At 44.8% G+C, this 16,497-nt stretch overlaps 2 protein-coding genes and 1 long non-coding RNA gene across 5 annotated transcripts in view; 1 reads left to right on the top strand and 2 right to left on the bottom strand.

The window, feature by feature from the left end:
- Positions 1-3,672, bottom strand: part of HSD17B4 (hydroxysteroid 17-beta dehydrogenase 4) — an 82,401-nt gene extending 78,729 nt beyond the window's left edge. The window contains exon 1 of one of the 2 annotated variants that reach the window (XM_084833935.1): positions 3,552-3,672. In XM_084833935.1, coding sequence (XP_084690061.1) covers positions 3,552-3,609 — 58 coding nt within the window. In that variant the 5' untranslated portion in view covers positions 3,610-3,672. Of the gene's footprint in view, positions 1-3,074; positions 3,303-3,551 lie in introns of those variants that run through there. The other variant, XM_084833936.1, reaches the window with a different exon arrangement.
- Positions 3,673-3,756: 84 nt separating this feature from the next.
- On the top strand, positions 3,757-13,503 carry LOC146352379 (uncharacterized). The gene is made up of 3 exons (XR_014787696.1): positions 3,757-3,936; positions 8,267-8,400; positions 12,604-13,503. It is a non-coding gene; the product is annotated as an uncharacterized LOC146352379 (long non-coding RNA).
- TNFAIP8 (TNF alpha induced protein 8) overlaps positions 10,288-16,497 on the bottom strand; it is a 69,094-nt gene continuing 62,884 nt past the window's right edge. For both annotated transcript variants that reach the window (XM_084833938.1, XM_084833937.1), the window contains one exon: positions 10,288-12,733. In XM_084833938.1, the coding sequence (XP_084690064.1) occupies positions 12,168-12,733 (566 nt within the window). In that variant the 3' untranslated portion in view covers positions 10,288-12,167. The remainder of the gene's footprint in view (positions 12,734-16,497) is intronic.

Genomic DNA, 16,497 nt, shown 5'->3' with positions numbered 1-16,497 from the left:
TAAGAAGAGATGGAAAGAATACACAGAAGAACTATACAGGAAAGATCTGAATGTCCCTGATAGCCATGATAGTGCGGTCACTGAACTTGAGCCGGACATCCTCGAGAGTGAAGTCAAGTGGGCCTTAGGAAGCATTAGTAACAACAAAGCTAGCGGAGATGACAGTATTCCAGCTGAGCTATTTAAAATCCTAAAAGATGATGCTGTTAAAGTGCTGCATTCAATATGCCAACACATTTGGAACACTCAACAATGGCCGCAAGACTGGAAAAGGTCAGTTTACATTCCAATTCCAAAGAAGGGCAACGCCAAAGAGTGTTCAAACTACCGCACAATTGCGCTCATTTCACATGCCAGCAAGGTGATGCTCAAAATCCTACAAGCTAGGCTTCAGCAGTATGCGAACCGAGAACTACCGGAAGTACAAGCTGGGTTTCGAAGAGGCAGAGGAACTAGAGATCAAATCGCCAGCATCATGGCGAAAGCAAGAGAATTCCAGAAAAACATCTATTTCTGCTTCATTGACTACGCTAAAGCCTTTGATTGTGTGGATCACAACAAACTGTGGCAAATTCTGAAAGTGATGGGAGTACCAGACCACCTTACCTGTCTCCTGAGAAACCTGTACGAGGGTCAAGAAGCAACAGCCAGAACCAGACATGGAACAACTGAGTGGTTCAAAATTCGGAAAGCAGTACGACAAGGCTGCATATTGTCGCCCTGCTTATTTAACTTATATGCAGAGTACATCATGAGAAATGCCGGGTTGGATGAATCACAGGTCGGAATTAAGATTGCTGGGAGAATTATCAACAACCTCCGATATGCAGACGATACCACCCTAATGGCAGAAAGCGAAGAGGATCTCAAGAGCCTCTTGTTGAGGGTGAAAGAGGAGAGTGCAAAAGCTGGTTTGAAACTCAACATTAAAAAAACCAAGATCATGGCATCTGGCCCCATCACTTCCTGGCATATAGAAGGGGAAGAAATGGAAGCAGTGACAGATTTTACTTTCTTGGGCTCCAAGATCACCGCAGACGGTGACTGTAGCCATGAAATTAAAAGACGCTTGCTCCTTGGGAGGAAAGCTACGGCCAACCTAGACAGCATAGTAAGAAGCAGAGACATCACCTTGCCGACAAAGGTCCGTCTAATCAGAGCTATGGTTTTCCCAGTAGTAATGTATGGCTGTGAGAGGTGGACTATAAGGAAGGCTGAGCGCCGAAGAATTGATGCTTTCGAACTGTGGTGCTGGACTCTTACGAGTCCCCGGGACTGCAAGGAGGTCAAATCAGTCCATCCTAAAGGAAATCAACCCTGAGTGCTCATTGGAAGGACAGATAATGAAGCTGAAGCTCCAATATTTTGGCCACCTAATGCGAAGAGAAAACTCTCTGGGAAAGACCCTGATGCTGGGAAAGACTGAAGGCAAAAGGAGAAGGGGACGGCAGAGGATGAGATGGCTAGATAGCATCACTGATGCAATGAATATGAACTTGAGCACGCTCCGGGAGAGAGCGCAGGACAGGAAGGCCTGGCGTGCTATGGTCCATGGGGTCACGAAGAGTCGGACACGACTGGACGACTGAACAACAACATGATACTATTGTGTGTGTGTGTGTGGCCTTTTGTTTGTTTTATTCTTTTGTAAACAGCTTTAGGATTTGTTTTAAGTGGGAAATGGTATATAAACATTGTTAAATAAATAAATAAATAATCTTAAGCATGCTTACTCAGAAGGATGTCCCTCTGTGTTGTGGGGTAAGGGTGTATATAGTTTTTGTATATATATACACATTTATATACAAGGATTTTATGATGGTTTGGGTTGTTGTTTTTACATAATGTCTGTACCAGACAGCTTCACAAATGTTCGATAATTTTATTACTAGATCTGTGAGATTTAGGGAGCAATCCTATGGCCGCTAGACAGCAGCTAGATGGCCATAGGATAGGTCAATTCCTGAGAACTGACCTTGAAGCCTGCACTCCGAGGTCGGTTCCCTGAGAAACGACCTCCACCCCCTCCCACGCTGCCTCATAGGCAGTGCGGATCGGCCCGGTGCTCATAAGAGGAGTGCAGAGTGGTGAAAACAGGTATTCCTGGGGGTGGGCAGAAGTGCCATTCTGATGTTTCCTATGTGCCGTCCAGCGTCTTCCCCTCCACTCCGACTTCCCGCAGCTGGTTAGCTGAAATCTGCTTTTTAGCCATGAATGCAGGGCAGCTGAAGCATGGAGGGGAATCCACATAGGATTGTGCCCGTAACCGTACACAGATACTGATTATGAATGGGGTGTTAAGTATAGATAGTACTAAACCTGATAGATCACAAAACACCTTACTTATTCTGAAGTATTAACAGAGACTAAATGTCTCTCCATGTAGCTCCCCCCCCCCCATAAGCTTGGTAATCTTAACTTATAATATATTCATGGATATATTTATCTTGACTGAAAAAGTATGATAGTAAAGCCATTCAAATAAAAGGGTAAGATACTAATATGATCATTTTGATTCTGAGAATTAAAATGGTTCGCATTCTGGGCACTTATACTTCTGTTTAGAAAGCCTCCAAGAAGTATAACCAGTTCTCTTAAACTGGCTCAACAAGTCAGTAGCTTGTATATTAAAACACAGAGTGGGTTTGTTATCCATGTTTGCTATCTTCCTTTGGAAGGTGCTTGATCCCTAAGTGGGCAAGACAGCAGAAAAGTTAAAATCTTTACACCTACAATCTCTGGGAAACACTGACAATATTCTAAACTTCTGCCCAACTGAAGCCAATAATATTTGTTACATATTTTACAAATGGAGATGAAGACAACCTTTTCTTAGCTCTCAACTTCTTACATTCCTTTGTATAACTAATAGAGGAATAGTCAATTCACATAACAGAGGAGGATCAAAAGGATCAGAACCTCCCATTTTGGAGTGCCATGTTTAAAATAATGACTTCGGAACATATACAATTGTGGAATTCACCATCACAAAATATCGTAATAACCATATGGATAACTTTATGTATTTATATTCCACCATCCCTCCAAGGGGTCAAGGAGACGTAGGCACTTACTTCATTTTTATTCTCATGACAACCCTGTGAGGTAGGCTCGGCTGAGCACTAGTGACCTTCATGGCCGAGTGAGGATTTGAAACTGCGGCTCCCCAATCCTAGCCTGGCGTCCTCACCACAAACTGTCTATAAGCGGCAAGTCGCCGCCAGAGCTAAACAGCGTCTCTGTAACATGGGAAAGCTGCTCCTTCCTCGTTTACTCCGCCTGACTTTCCCAGGTGGCCACGGCTGAAAACGAGACGGAGCTAGTGGTGCCTACTCGAAAGTAAGTCCCATCGAGTGCACTGGGACTTGCCCCCAGGAAAGGGCGCATTCGATTTGAAGCAGCCTTCGCCTCATCCCCGCAGAAGTCGGCTCCCCCGTCCTCGTCGGCCAGGAGCATTGCAGCCCACTCCTCACCGCTCGTCGGCACTCGCACCCAACCGCGCGGGGCCCTGGGAACTACGCCCTCCCTGGCCCACCGAGGGCGCAGCTTACCTCCCCCGGCACCAGTCACCAGCACCACCCGCCCGTCAAACCTCAGCGGAGCCGACATGCTGCTTCAGCGACCCGGAGACTCTGAGCCGCCCCGCCACCAACAATTCCCAGCGCAGAGGGCGAGGGGCGAAGAAGCCGGGCAAAGGGCGAGGGCAACGGCGCGTGCGCGCGTTGCCTCGCTGCGCTCTGGGAACTGTAGTTCGTTGACGCGGGCGGTGCGGCTGATGCAGAAGAGGCTTCCTTTCAAAGTAACACGCAGAGTCGGGTTCAGCGGGGCCCTTTCCTCCGGAGGTTTCTCCCCCCCCCCCCCAGAAATCCATTGCGTCCGCTAGAGTGGCGGCGTAGCCGTGACTGAGTATCAGCGAGTGCGCTTCCAAACAAAAAGGTAACAGCGGGTAGTATCCGATGTTAGTCCTACTTAGAGTAGACCTACTGCAATGAATGAGAAAGAGGTTAGTCATGATTAACTTAAGGTCCATTCATTTAAATGGGTCTACTCCAAGTAGGACTAACGTTGGATATTACCCATAAAAAGAGAGACATGCTTGCTGTGATTAACCTGGGCCCTTTTCGTGTAAAAAGCATGCGTGTTGCGTAGGTTTCAGGGTCTACAGAGGCAAAGGGAAAAAGGTCAGGCTAGAGGCCTGGAGTTTTCCATTGGGAGGGAGTAACCCTAGTTCCATTTCTCCAGATTTCATTTCTCTATTTAAGTTTCATTTCTTCAGGTTTGAAGCAGTCCTTTCGGTTTGGGGGGAGGAGGGTATATAAAGCAAGTGAGAGCACCAGTAAGAGAAGGACAACCAGAGCCTGAAGAGTGAGAGGAAGAAGCAGCCTAGAAAAGACCAAGAGCATCTCTACCAGCCTGCATTCAAATGGGGCTTTCTGCTTCCCTTTTAAATGCAGGACCACAACAGACTCCCTTTACATGTACTTCCCTTTCCCCCTTATCTGAGCCTTTCATTGATCTAGCTCCTCTTCTTTTGGCTTTTCCTTTTTTAGGGAGGGAACTCAAGTGGAAGACAAACAGGGCAATTTAATAGCTCATTATCCCCAATCTCTTTAACAATGGAATATAGGTCATTCAGTGCGGGAGATGCCCTGAAGGTTAATGGCATCATCTAAAGGGGCCGCAAACTTCTGTGAGTGAGCAATCTCAATAGAAGGATAAAATCTCTGTGCGAAGGAGCCCTAAGGACAGCTAGGGTAAAGGAATTTGCGTTTTGCAACTTTTATTTTCTTTGAAGCCCTTTTGTATCACTCAACTCTGTTGTGTAAGTATCTTTAGTTGTAATTTGTTGCTTTAAGGGCACAATCCTATGGCCACTAGGCAGTGACTAGGCAGCCATAGGATTGTTTGGTTTTTGAGAACTGACTTTGGAGCCTGCGCTCTGAGGTTGGTTCCCAGAAAACCACTTCCCCACCCCCTCACCTCGTAGGCAGCGTGGATCGTCCCTGGGTTCCATGCTCCGAAAGGCAGCGCGGAGTGGGGCAAAAGGAGGCGTTCCCTGAGGGTTGGGAATGTGGAAGTACCAGTACAAAACTTCCTATGCATCGTCCGGCCTCCCCCGCCTGGCTCCAAAGTCCCACTGAAATTGGCCATCTAGCCACGAATGCAGGGCGGCCAGAGTGCAGAGGAAATCCCCCTGTGCCTGCTCTGCATTGGATAGGCGGTCGCCCCCGAGTTTGGAGGCAGCCACCTCTCCCCATAGGATTGCTCCCTAAATCTACTAGTAAATTGTTGTGGTTAAACCCTGTGTCTAGAGTGTCAGTTACCCCACATCTATAGCCTAAAACCCATTTTACTGGGAAGGGGAAGTTTAAATGAAGGAAGGTGGGACTCTGAAGGAGGCAAGAGATCCTTAAGGGGTTGCTCAGGGGGTCCAGGTCATAAGGGGAACCTTGGCATGTGTATTTATTAAAAACATTTAAAGCAGGTAGTGCTCACTTCCTCCCCAGGAGATATTTAAAAATGGCTGCGCCTAAGTAGACTCAGAAGCTTGCTGTCCAGACCATCATATGTATCCCTCTATTTTTATATATCTGTGGATCCAAGCCCAGATGCAGTAGAGCAAAGATAGGCAACATGGTGCCCTCCAGATGTTTTGGACTACAACTCCCATTATCCCTGACCATTGGCCATGCTGGCTGGGACTTATGGGAGTTGTAGTCCAAAACATCTAGAGAGCACTAGGTTACCTACTCCAGCAGTAGAGGTACTGGCTGCGGAAGTGAAAGTAATGGGAGCAGCAGGGCTGTGCCCTGGACAGAAATATAAAACTCCCTCTCGTTTGGGCTTAAACTCTTCACTCGAGAGCTCTTGAGTTCTAATCGGAAGGAAGCCTGCCTGCTTGCAGCAGTCGGGGAAATGGATTTTTAAAGATGACTCCTGAATTGCTGCAGCAAAATAAGACTGATAATGGTGATGATTATCATCAGATGCTTGTTTGGCAATTCTACATGTTTGCAGAGATACCCAAACGTCTGCAGCTGTATCTTTCAAATGGAAACAGAAGCCTGGAAAAGCATCTTGGATTGTGTTGTTGTGCCAGAACTTAAAGAGTTTGAGATTTATTATTAGACATTTGTGAAATGTAGAATGTAAAGCATACTGTGAGGCATGCTTTATCACCGTAGGAAAAGCTTGCAAAAGGGAAAAGGAGGGCACCCAGTCTCTTTAGGCTAGGAGATCGCCGTCCTTTTTGCAGCACTGATAACCAAAAGCAAAGGTGAAAGTAAAGATCTGCCCCATATAGATGGTGTAAGGAGACAAATTCCTAGGCTTAGAATTCTTTCATTCTAAGTATATTTCTTTCACACATGGCTCTCGTTGGTGGATCTCAGGCTTCTAGTAAAGAACAAAGTGGATGCTGCAAGCCTGAAGTTTGCCCACCCCTCTTTAAGATATAGGGAAGATGTTTCAGTTCAGTGACCTATTTTCTTATGTTAAACCCACTGGTTTTGCCCACTAGGGGGAGTATTGTATTGCCCAAAGTAATAAAGTTTGTTTTCTTGGACACCCTCCTTACCTCCCTTCCTTGCCCCAGCCACATAATTAAAGTTTTGTCTATCAAACCTTCGGATGGGGGTTTACAACTGGTCTTAGATGGGGTTGCACTCTCCCTAGAAGACCAAGTGCGCAGTCTGGGAAGCCCAGGTGGCTGCGGTGTGCAGGAGTGCATTTTACCAGCTTAGGCTGGTACGCCAGCTGTGGCCCTATCTGGAGAGGACGGATCTTGCGTCAGTTAACCATACGGCAGTCATGTCCAGGCTGGACTACTGTAATGAGCTGTATGTGGGAATGCCTTTGAAAATGGTTCAGAAACTTCAGCTGGTGCAGAATGCGATCACCCGAGTATTGGTGGGGGTGAGGCCATTTGATCACATAATGCCTGTACTGCACCAGCTGCACTGGCTACCAGTGTGTTTCCAAGCCCAATGTAAAATGCTGGTTTTGACCTTTAAAGCCTTAAACGGTTTGGAACCAAGTTACTTGAACGACCATCTTCACTCATATCAGCCTGCCCGCACTTTAAGATCAGAAAGACAGGCCCTTCTCATTTGCCCACTCATGAGAGCAATTAGGTGGGCGACCACATGTGAGAGGGCCTTCTCTGCAGTGGCCCCACACCTTTGGAACAAGTTGCCATTGGGGGTCTGCCATGCTCTGTCATTGCAGGCTTTTAAGAAGGCCTTGAAAACATTATTTCACTGTGGCCATCTCTTGAGATGACTGCTGTTGTTGCTGTTATTGCCATTGTTGTTGCTGGTTTTATTGTCGCTTTTGTTTTATTGCTATTGTATTGTGTTCATGTTTTTATCACTTTTAGGGAGCAACCCTATGGCCACTAGACAGCGGCTAGACAGCCATAGGATATGCTGTTTTCCGGGAACTGACCTTGGAGCCGTGCTCCAAGGTTGGTTTCCAGAAGACTACCAGAAGGGGTTGGTTTCTACCCCCCTTGGGGGCAGTGTGGAGAAGCCCCATCCTCCGTGCTCAGAAGAGGAGCGCGGAGTGGCTGAAAAGGGGCGTGGCTAGGGGCTTCGGCTATTGGGCGGTATAGAAATAAATAAATAAAATAAATAGGGGCATTCCAGGGCAGGGAGAGCGGAACTATGGTAGCCTCCTCTCCCACTCTGCACCCCCCGCCCACAGCTAGACAGCTGCAATCGGCTGTCTAGCAGAAAAATCAGGGCACAGAGGTGCAGAGGGAACATTCCCTCCATGCTTCTCCTGCCTTGCTTTGGATAGGCGGTTGCCTCCGAGTTCAGAAGCGGACACCTATCTAGATAGGATTGCGCCCTAAATGTTTTAACTGTCATGTATTTTATTGCTGTAAGCCGCCTTGGGAGGGCTTCTGCCCTGAAAGGCGGCCAAGAAATTTTAAATAAAATCTCTGCTTTTAATATTTAGATAGCCTTTTTATTATTTTAAGAACTTCTGGCATGCTTAATTCTGAAAGACCAAACATAACTTCTTAAAGTCTCAATCTTTCAGAGAAAGGGGAGGAGTTAAAGGGATGGGTTTCACTATAGCCACAGGAATACATTCCACAAAATAAACATCGCCTACAGATAAACTGTTGAGTATTTCTAATACGTTAGAAGAGGAACAAAAATCCAGAAGCAACTGTTTTCAATCCCAAGAAAGGTAATATAGTCAGGCAAGCTGATATGGGTGAAGGCGGTCATGTTAATATACTTGTTTTGCTCTTTAGGTTGGTTCCAGAGAAAACAAAAAAATGTGAAGGCATGTATGAGACCTGCTACAGCAGTTTCAGTTGTAAATAACTCCAACAGTGCAATCCTATACACATCTATTTGGAAGTAAGCCCCATTGAGTTCAATAGAGGTAAGTGTGTACAGGATTAGAACCTAAATTACAAAGAATGGTATATTGTTACAGATGTGTTAATAGCTGACAAGTGGTTTATTTGGTCCTTGAGTGAATAAATCCAGGGAATTGTGACAGTATGCTACAACAGCTAAAGGCATTAAAAAAAAGATGGGGGAGAGAAGGAGGAGGAAATCAGATTCACTGAGATATGTTTGTAGTTGCTATCCAGAAAGGAGGCTTGCATTTTCAGATAGAATATAACTTGTGACTATGAAACAATGGGACAAACAGATTAATATTAGCAGCTTCTCAGATACAGTGGTTAACTATTGCCCAAGACAGAGTTCTCTGCTAGTTGGATCCATGGGGTGGGACCAGCAGGAAAATCATGTTTTACTATGTAACTGAAATAGCTGTGAGCATATGTGAAACAAAGGGGAACCAAATCTAAAGTGTTCAGCAGTCAATCTCAATTTAAAAAATTGAATTCAGAAGACCTGAAGTTCAAAATATTAAAGTGCTAATGGGGGAAAACCTATACTAATGGTGGGAGCAGGGGAGGTAGAAGGGGAGAACAACAAATCAATTCATCTACCACAGTACTTTTAGTACAAGGCACTAAAGAAACAGTGTCCTATGGCAGAGGGTAAGCAATACATTAATCAATATAAGGCTCCTATTTATATCTTCTGAAGAAATGCCAAACCTATACTAATGGGGGGGAAATAGAACAGAAGATACTGGAAAGAAGGTTATGACATTGGATAGTCATGCTGAGACTAACAAAAACTAATATTGGCTTCCCTCCATTTGGAGCTTATTCCAGTTAAAAGTACCTGGTGATAAGTACTGACATAGGGATCCTTGGTTTTTAATATGTGTCCTATTGAAAAAAATAGTATACAATAATTGAAAATTTGTAAGATGTAACAGAAGATATTGTTCTGTGATATCAGTGCCTGCCCCACTTTAGAGGTACTTATGAAGTACACAGATAAAGCATCAAGAGAAAAATAGGTGGACAGAAATAAAAGCATTTCCTTAGTAATGTATACAACAAATGTTTCCTGCTAGAAGATACCTGATGTATCCATGTTGCACTCGTTTGTTATTCCAATATGGCTTTTTGCAATATAAAATGTAAACTGCAGCACAATCCTAGTGCATATCTACTCAGAAATCCATTGAGTGCAATAGGCCACACCCAGTTAGGGTGCATATAGCACTGCAGTCGGATAGAGCAATCCTATGGTCCCTGGGAGACCATCCCAGGGATGATAGGATATGGTGGATTCCCACTCCAGAGGTGGTAGACACTGCTATGACATTGGGAGGGGGGTTCCAAGACTGGACCATCCTCCTTCCCCCTCCCAAGCACCCGAAAAAGCACCACAGCGGCTGCTCTTCTGAGTTACAACAGCGACCTTGGAAAGGGCAAAAAGGTGGCAGGATCGTGGGAGAGGAAGGAAGAGGAATGGATCTGTAGGAGCCCACAGCTTGTCATTGACACTGGGCACTGCCAGTAAGTCAGCTAGATGGACTCGGAAGACCATCCAGTTGAAATTGCTTTTTATTAGGAGGAACAGGAGCTGAAATCATCTCCGTCGTTCCTCCCGCCCTGCCTGGCTCTTGCTGGCAGGGGATTGGATAGTTTGATCAGAAACACAATCCATAGGATAGCTCTCTGTCTATCAGGAGTGCAATCCATTATATACCACCTACATGACAAGGCAGTCACACATTCCTCATAGTTTGATAGCATCTGAATTTCTAGCATAGTTTTCCTTGGAGATTTCCATGCTCTGTATTCTATGCATAACTGTCCAACGTAGTTGTGTCAAGAGTATCTGAATAATTCCTAAGAGAATTAACTCAAGTTATGCTGATGAGGGATAAAGTTAAAGGAAATTTCATTTCTTCTGGCAACATATATATCACATATTTTGCAAAAACATGGGGAAAGATAACCACCCATAGCAGAAATAGAATATTACATACTAATCAATAGAGACTCATTTAGCAGGGACAAAAACCAGTTTGGCTTTAATTAAGTTGCCCATACTCCATTTTTGGATTTGCTATGCCACAGAAAATCATGCACAAAAATTAGAGTGCAAATATTCTTTGGTTTACTCATTAAAGCATTAACAAATCTGGCAAATAAACAGCAAAGGTATTTATCAGCATCTTAACCAGTTATTCTCGATTGCATAAAAGGTAAAAGCATTACATTTTCAGCATATTTATTTGGATAGTCCTATTTTCAACCGAAGATTATAAAAAAAAAATCTCTTATTTAAGCCGCTACAGTAACAAGGTATTTTTTCCATATTTGCTATACATTAGGTTATACACACATCAACTTCTGTTTTAGAGACAATGTACACAAAATCATTAAAAACTTGGTTCAGATGCTTACAATTTCTAGATTTACACATTAACCACCCACATCTTTCCCCAACGATTACTGTAGTTTTGTCACCTCAAGCAAGACATGCACATGGGTATCACATACAAATTGTGCATACAGGTTGCTTCGTTCTTTCATTTTCTTCAGGGACTTGACCTGGAAGTACATTCTTCTACCAAAGTAAGCAGGAGGCATTTGCAGATTGAACTTCATGTGCACATTGTGGGACTCGGGTATTTTCCAATGAGGGAAGGGCACCTACAAATCACTGATCAATATTTCAAAGCAAGCCCCTTGGTAATGGCATTAATTTTGGATCAAGCTAATTGTTTCATGTAAAAAAAATGTTAATAGCGGGACACACACACACACACACGTGTATATGGGTGCTTCCTTTGACCATACACTACTAATATACAGTTTTTGTGGCCGCACTTCATTACTGTAGCTAATTAGAAGTAGCAATAGTGTAGAATCAAATCCATACCAACCACCTAGTAAGTAATGCAAAGTTACTGTACTACGGCTTAACAAATCAAAGCCTTAAATGATTAAGGGCAGATTCACATGAGACAGCCCCAGTGCAATTGTCCGGGGAGTACATGCTATCAGGTTTGGAGCAGGGCTGGAATGGGCTTGCATGGTGGAAGCACACTGTGTGAAGAAATAGTGCCCTTAACATGGGGAGCAGGTAATAACCACAGAGCAGCAGCTTGAAGAAGTGCTGCTATCATTACGGGATAGTGGAGATGTGGAGATGTCAGTTCATGCCAATGGAGTCTTCAGATAAGGCCTCACTGTACACCTGAACCTTTCAGAGATGATTGTGTGGTTCCTTACTTCCTCATCAGAACCGGCTGAAATAAACTGTTTTAACAGTATAACTAAGACAATGTGACCTAAGCATTTATGTATAGCATATATGGCTCTCAATGAATTTAAAAGGTTCTGTTAAATCTTTCCAGTTATCATATATGTGCCATAGTCATGTTTCTTGTATATAAAAATACTGATCTTTTAGTGGATTTATAAATATTATTCTACAGGTTGAAATATGCATTTCGATTATCTAGCTCTAAAATTTCCCTGCCTATTTTACAAAGCCTGACTTCACTTGAGCAGTCCTGTTTCATGGCTTACCTACTCCATATTTTAAAGCAAAGTACTGCAAAAAAGGGGGCTAGCATGCAATATGTGACCCCAAATGAATGAGTCAATCTGATGAAGAATTTTCCAAGCATCTGTTTGATATGGAACTTCTCCCTTATCACCCACACATTCTTAGCCCTTCTTCATTCCTTCATTGAATCAATGAGACCATCAGTAGTCCTTAGTCTATGAATATATAGTCAGTCAACACTGATGCAGTTACTTATATATTCCCATCATCTAACATTTTGTTGACACCATCACAGAGTCTCTGCAAATGAGTCTTGTAAGATCCAAATGGATTGTACAAGGCAGCCAAAAATTCACAATCTGAGAAGTGATCAAACACATTGTTGACACGTCCATGAGATTTTGCAGTTAGGTGACGCTGAATGATTTGATGAAGCAGGTCTCTGCACTCATTCAACAGTTTTGACAAAAAAATTCTGTCAAAGGTATAATCCACTTGATGGAAGCTCACCACAGTTTTAGCCAGCTGGTGTACCTTCTTCTTGAACTTCTCCATAAGCATGATCTCTTCCTGATTAAACTGGTTATTCCTGTAGAGGATTGCTAACTTGATAACAGTCTTAATGAGATTTTTAATTATCTTCTCTGCCTCCTTCTTGTTTTGTATGTATTCCCTTGTCACTCTGTAGAGTTCATCCAACACATCACTGCTAGTGTCATCTATCAAAGCAGTGGCTATCGATTTGGATGCCATTTTGCCAAGAATCTTCTTTTGGGCCTGAATGGCCAAACTTTTGGAATTGAAGACATCTGTTGCCACTGGAAGAAATAAAATGAGTATATCTTAGTAACTTCAGCCCATGTGATGTGATTTAAAATTAAGGCAATAAAGCACTTTAAAACACAAGCGGGGGGGGGGGGGGAGAAGAGACAATTTATATCACTGACTTAAAATTAAAGCAGAGGTATGGAGTGTAAAATTTTCCAGAAAACCCACATCACTAAATCAAAGTCTGACTTCTACTTCAGATATTTCCTAAACAAAAATAGTAGTTGCTTCATGCAGCCATTAAAATTTGTTGATTTACAATGAACTAGAACCTTTATAAGAGTACATTTTATACATTTAGGGTATTCTGCATTGGAATTATTACTGTTTTAAAGAATGGCACACAATATATTTAATATATAACACAGAATTTTCCAGAAGCAAGGCTGGTCATTACTCAAAGCAGGTTTTTTTTGTGAAATGAAGAGTAAATTTTCATATAGTTCAGTTGGCAGAAAGAACAACATTCCTAATTTGAGAACTCAGTACATTGCAGAGCTTAGATAATTAGAAGCATAAAATACTTTAATCCTGGGGAATTTAATGGATTGTCTTGGGTGGAATAGAGGAATGTGTTTGTTTGACCAACGTTTTGTATTTCTATGTCTGTGCTGATATTTCAGTCGCTGGTCCCCCAGTATGAAGTTATGCATGTATTTATTTCATGTCTATACAGCCCAATAGCTGAAGCTCTCTGGGCGGTTCACAAAAATTAAAACCAAAGAGCACACAATAAAACAATATACAATATATAAAACAGTAAAACCACAGTATAACAATACAACCAGACTAAAACCAGAATAAAACCTAGCAGCAGTGCAGTGATTTAAATACAGATTTAAAACAGCAAAGCTAAAAGTCTAGAAAGCTAAAATGCTAAAATGCCTGGGAAAACAAAAAGGTCTTCACCTGGCGCCAGAAAGAATACAATGTAGGTGCCATGCGAACCTCACCAGGGAGCTCATTCCACAGCCGGGGTGGCACAGCAAAAAACCCCCTCCTCCTAGTAGCCACCCACCTCACTTCCTTTGGCAGGGGCTCATGGAGAAGGGCCACTGAGGATGATCTTAAGGTAAGGGCAGGCACATATGGGAGGAGGCGATCCTTCAGATAACCTGGCCCCAAGCCGTTAAGGGCTATGAATGTTAATACCTGCACTTTGAATCAGGCCTGGAAATGGACTGGCAGCCAGTGCAGCTGGAAAACTACTGGCATAATATGAGCTTGCTGGCCAGTCCCTGTTAGCATTCTTGCTGCCCTATTTTGGACCACTGAAGTTTCCAGACGGTTTTCAAAGGCAGCCCCACGTATAACGTATTGCAGTAATGTAGACCACAAGTTATCAGAGCACGGATAACTGTAGCTATCTCTGTCCAGATAATGGTGTAGGTAAGGTATACCAGCCTAAGCTGATAAAAAGTGCTCCGTGCCACTGAGTTCACCTGTGCCTCAAGTGACAGTTCTGGATCCAAGAGCACCTCCAAACTACGAACCTGATCCTTTAAGGGGACTGCAACCCCCTCTGGAACAGGTTGAATATCACCTAGCTGGGCAGACGAACCACCCACTAGCAGTACCTCCGTCTTGTCTGGATTGAGTTTCAGTTTATTGGCCCTCATCCAGTCTATTACCGTACCCAGGCATTGATTCAGAACAGCCACTGCCTCACCTGGGTTTGATGAAAAAGACAGGTAGAGCTTGGTATCATCTGCATATTGATGGCACCTCAGCCCACACCTCCGGATAACCTCCCCCAGTGGTTTCATGTAGATGTTAAACAGCGTAGGGGATAAAACAGAGCCCCCTGAAACCCCATGGCACAATTGCCATGGCACAGAGCAATAATCCCCGAGCACCACCTTGTGGAGTCGGCCATCCAAGTAGGAGTGGAACCACTGCAGTGCAGTGCCTCCAACTCCCAATCCAGACAACCTATCCAGAAGGATACCATGGTCGATGGTATCGAAAGCCGCTAAGAAGTCCAGGAGAATCAACAGGGTCGCACTCCCCCTGTCCCTCTCCCGGCAGAGGTCATCCCACAGGGCGACCAAGGCAGTTTCCATTCCAAAACCAGACCTGAAGCCTGATTGAAATGGATCTAGATAATCCGTTTCATTCAAGAGTGCCTGGAGCTGTCCTACAACCACCCACTCAAGTACCTTGCCCAAGAAGGGGATGTTGGCCACTGGCCTATAATTGTTAACATCCTCTGGGTCCAGGTTAGGCTTTTTCTGGAGTGGTCTAATTACCACCTTTTTTAAAGAGGCCGGCACCACTCCCTCTCTCAAGGAGAAATTTACAACCTCCTGGACCCAGCTGAACATCCCCTCCTTATTTGATTTAATAAGCCATGAAGGGCAAGGGTCAAGCACACAAGTGGTCGATCGGACTTGGCCAAGCACCTTGTCCGCATCCTCAGGCCTCAGTAACTGAAACTCATCCAATAAAACTGGACCAGATGGTGCTCTGAACGCCTCTACCAATGGAACTGCATTAATCGTAGTGTCCAATTCATGGCGAATCTGAGCGATTTTATCGTCAAAGTGCCATGCAAACTCGTCACAGCATGCAACCAAGGGTTCCACAGTCTCTCTCCCTGGCCCAGAACATAACAAGCTGTGAACCGCTCGGAAAAGCTCTCCTGGACGACACCGAGAAGATGCCATGCTGGTGGAAAAGAACTATCTCTTTGCCACTCTCACCGCCACAGAGTAGGCTCGATAGCGAGTTCTTACCTGTGTTCGGTCAGACTCGGCACGAATTTTCTTCCACCTGCGTTCTAGCTGTCTCCCCTTTTGCTTCATTGCCCTCAGCTCAGGTATATACCAAGCAGCTGGCCGGGCTCTGCTCAGAGGGAGAGGGCACTTGGGCGCGATCGTGTCAACCGCCCGAGTCATCTCTGCATTCCACAGAGTGACCTGGGCTTCGACAGGAGCACCAGCCATACCAGCAGGAAAATCCCCCAGAGCTCTCTGGAATCCATTAGCCCCTGGGGCTGGACTATTTTAATAGGTCCCTCACCTTTGCAGAGGGGGAAGGCTGCCAAGAGTCAAAACCTCAACAGGAAGTGATCTGACCATGACAAAATGACAGATGTTCCTCCACTTTCAGATCACCATCCTCCTGCCCAGTCAAGAAAACCAGATCAAGCTTTTATATGTGTTGGGCCGCTGACATGTTGGGACAGCCCCATGGTTGTCATGGCGGCCATGAAGTCCTGAGCCGCCCCGGATACAGCGGTCTCAGCATGGAAGTTGAGATTCCCCCAGAAACATCATCCTAGGGGTCCTCAACACCAAGTCTGAGACTACATCCATCAGCTCAGGCAGGGAGTCTGATGGGCAGCGGGGTGGGTGGTGCACCAACAGAATCCCTAATCTGTCCCGGGTACCCAACACAAGGTACAAGCACTCAAGGTCTGCACTTGAATGAGCAGGAAGCCTGGAGAGAGGGATCAAATTCCTATAGACCATGGCAACCCCCCCTCCCCAACCCTCGAGTCGGTGTTGGTGCTGTACGGAGTGCCCAGGAGGGCACAGCTGGGAGAGAGTGATCCCTCCCAGTTCCCCCACCCAGGTTTCAGTAATACATACCAGGTCAGCCCCTTCATCCACAATCAAATCATGGATGAGGGAGATCTTATTTTGGACCCACCTGGCATTCAGCAGCAGCACCACCAGACCCAAGGGCAAACTGGTAAGGCTGCCAGGAACCATCAGGTTGCAGGAAGAACCAGAAGAGGGGACAGCTGTAA

The sequence above is a fragment of the Heloderma suspectum genome, chromosome 2 (genome assembly GCF_057233095.1).
Source record: "Heloderma suspectum isolate Gila_16-S chromosome 2, 16-S_ref, whole genome shotgun sequence".
Taxonomy (NCBI): Eukaryota; Metazoa; Chordata; class Lepidosauria; order Squamata; family Helodermatidae; genus Heloderma; species Heloderma suspectum.
The sequence above is the reverse complement of the archived record's forward strand: the minus strand, read 5'-3'. Positions and strand labels throughout refer to the sequence as shown.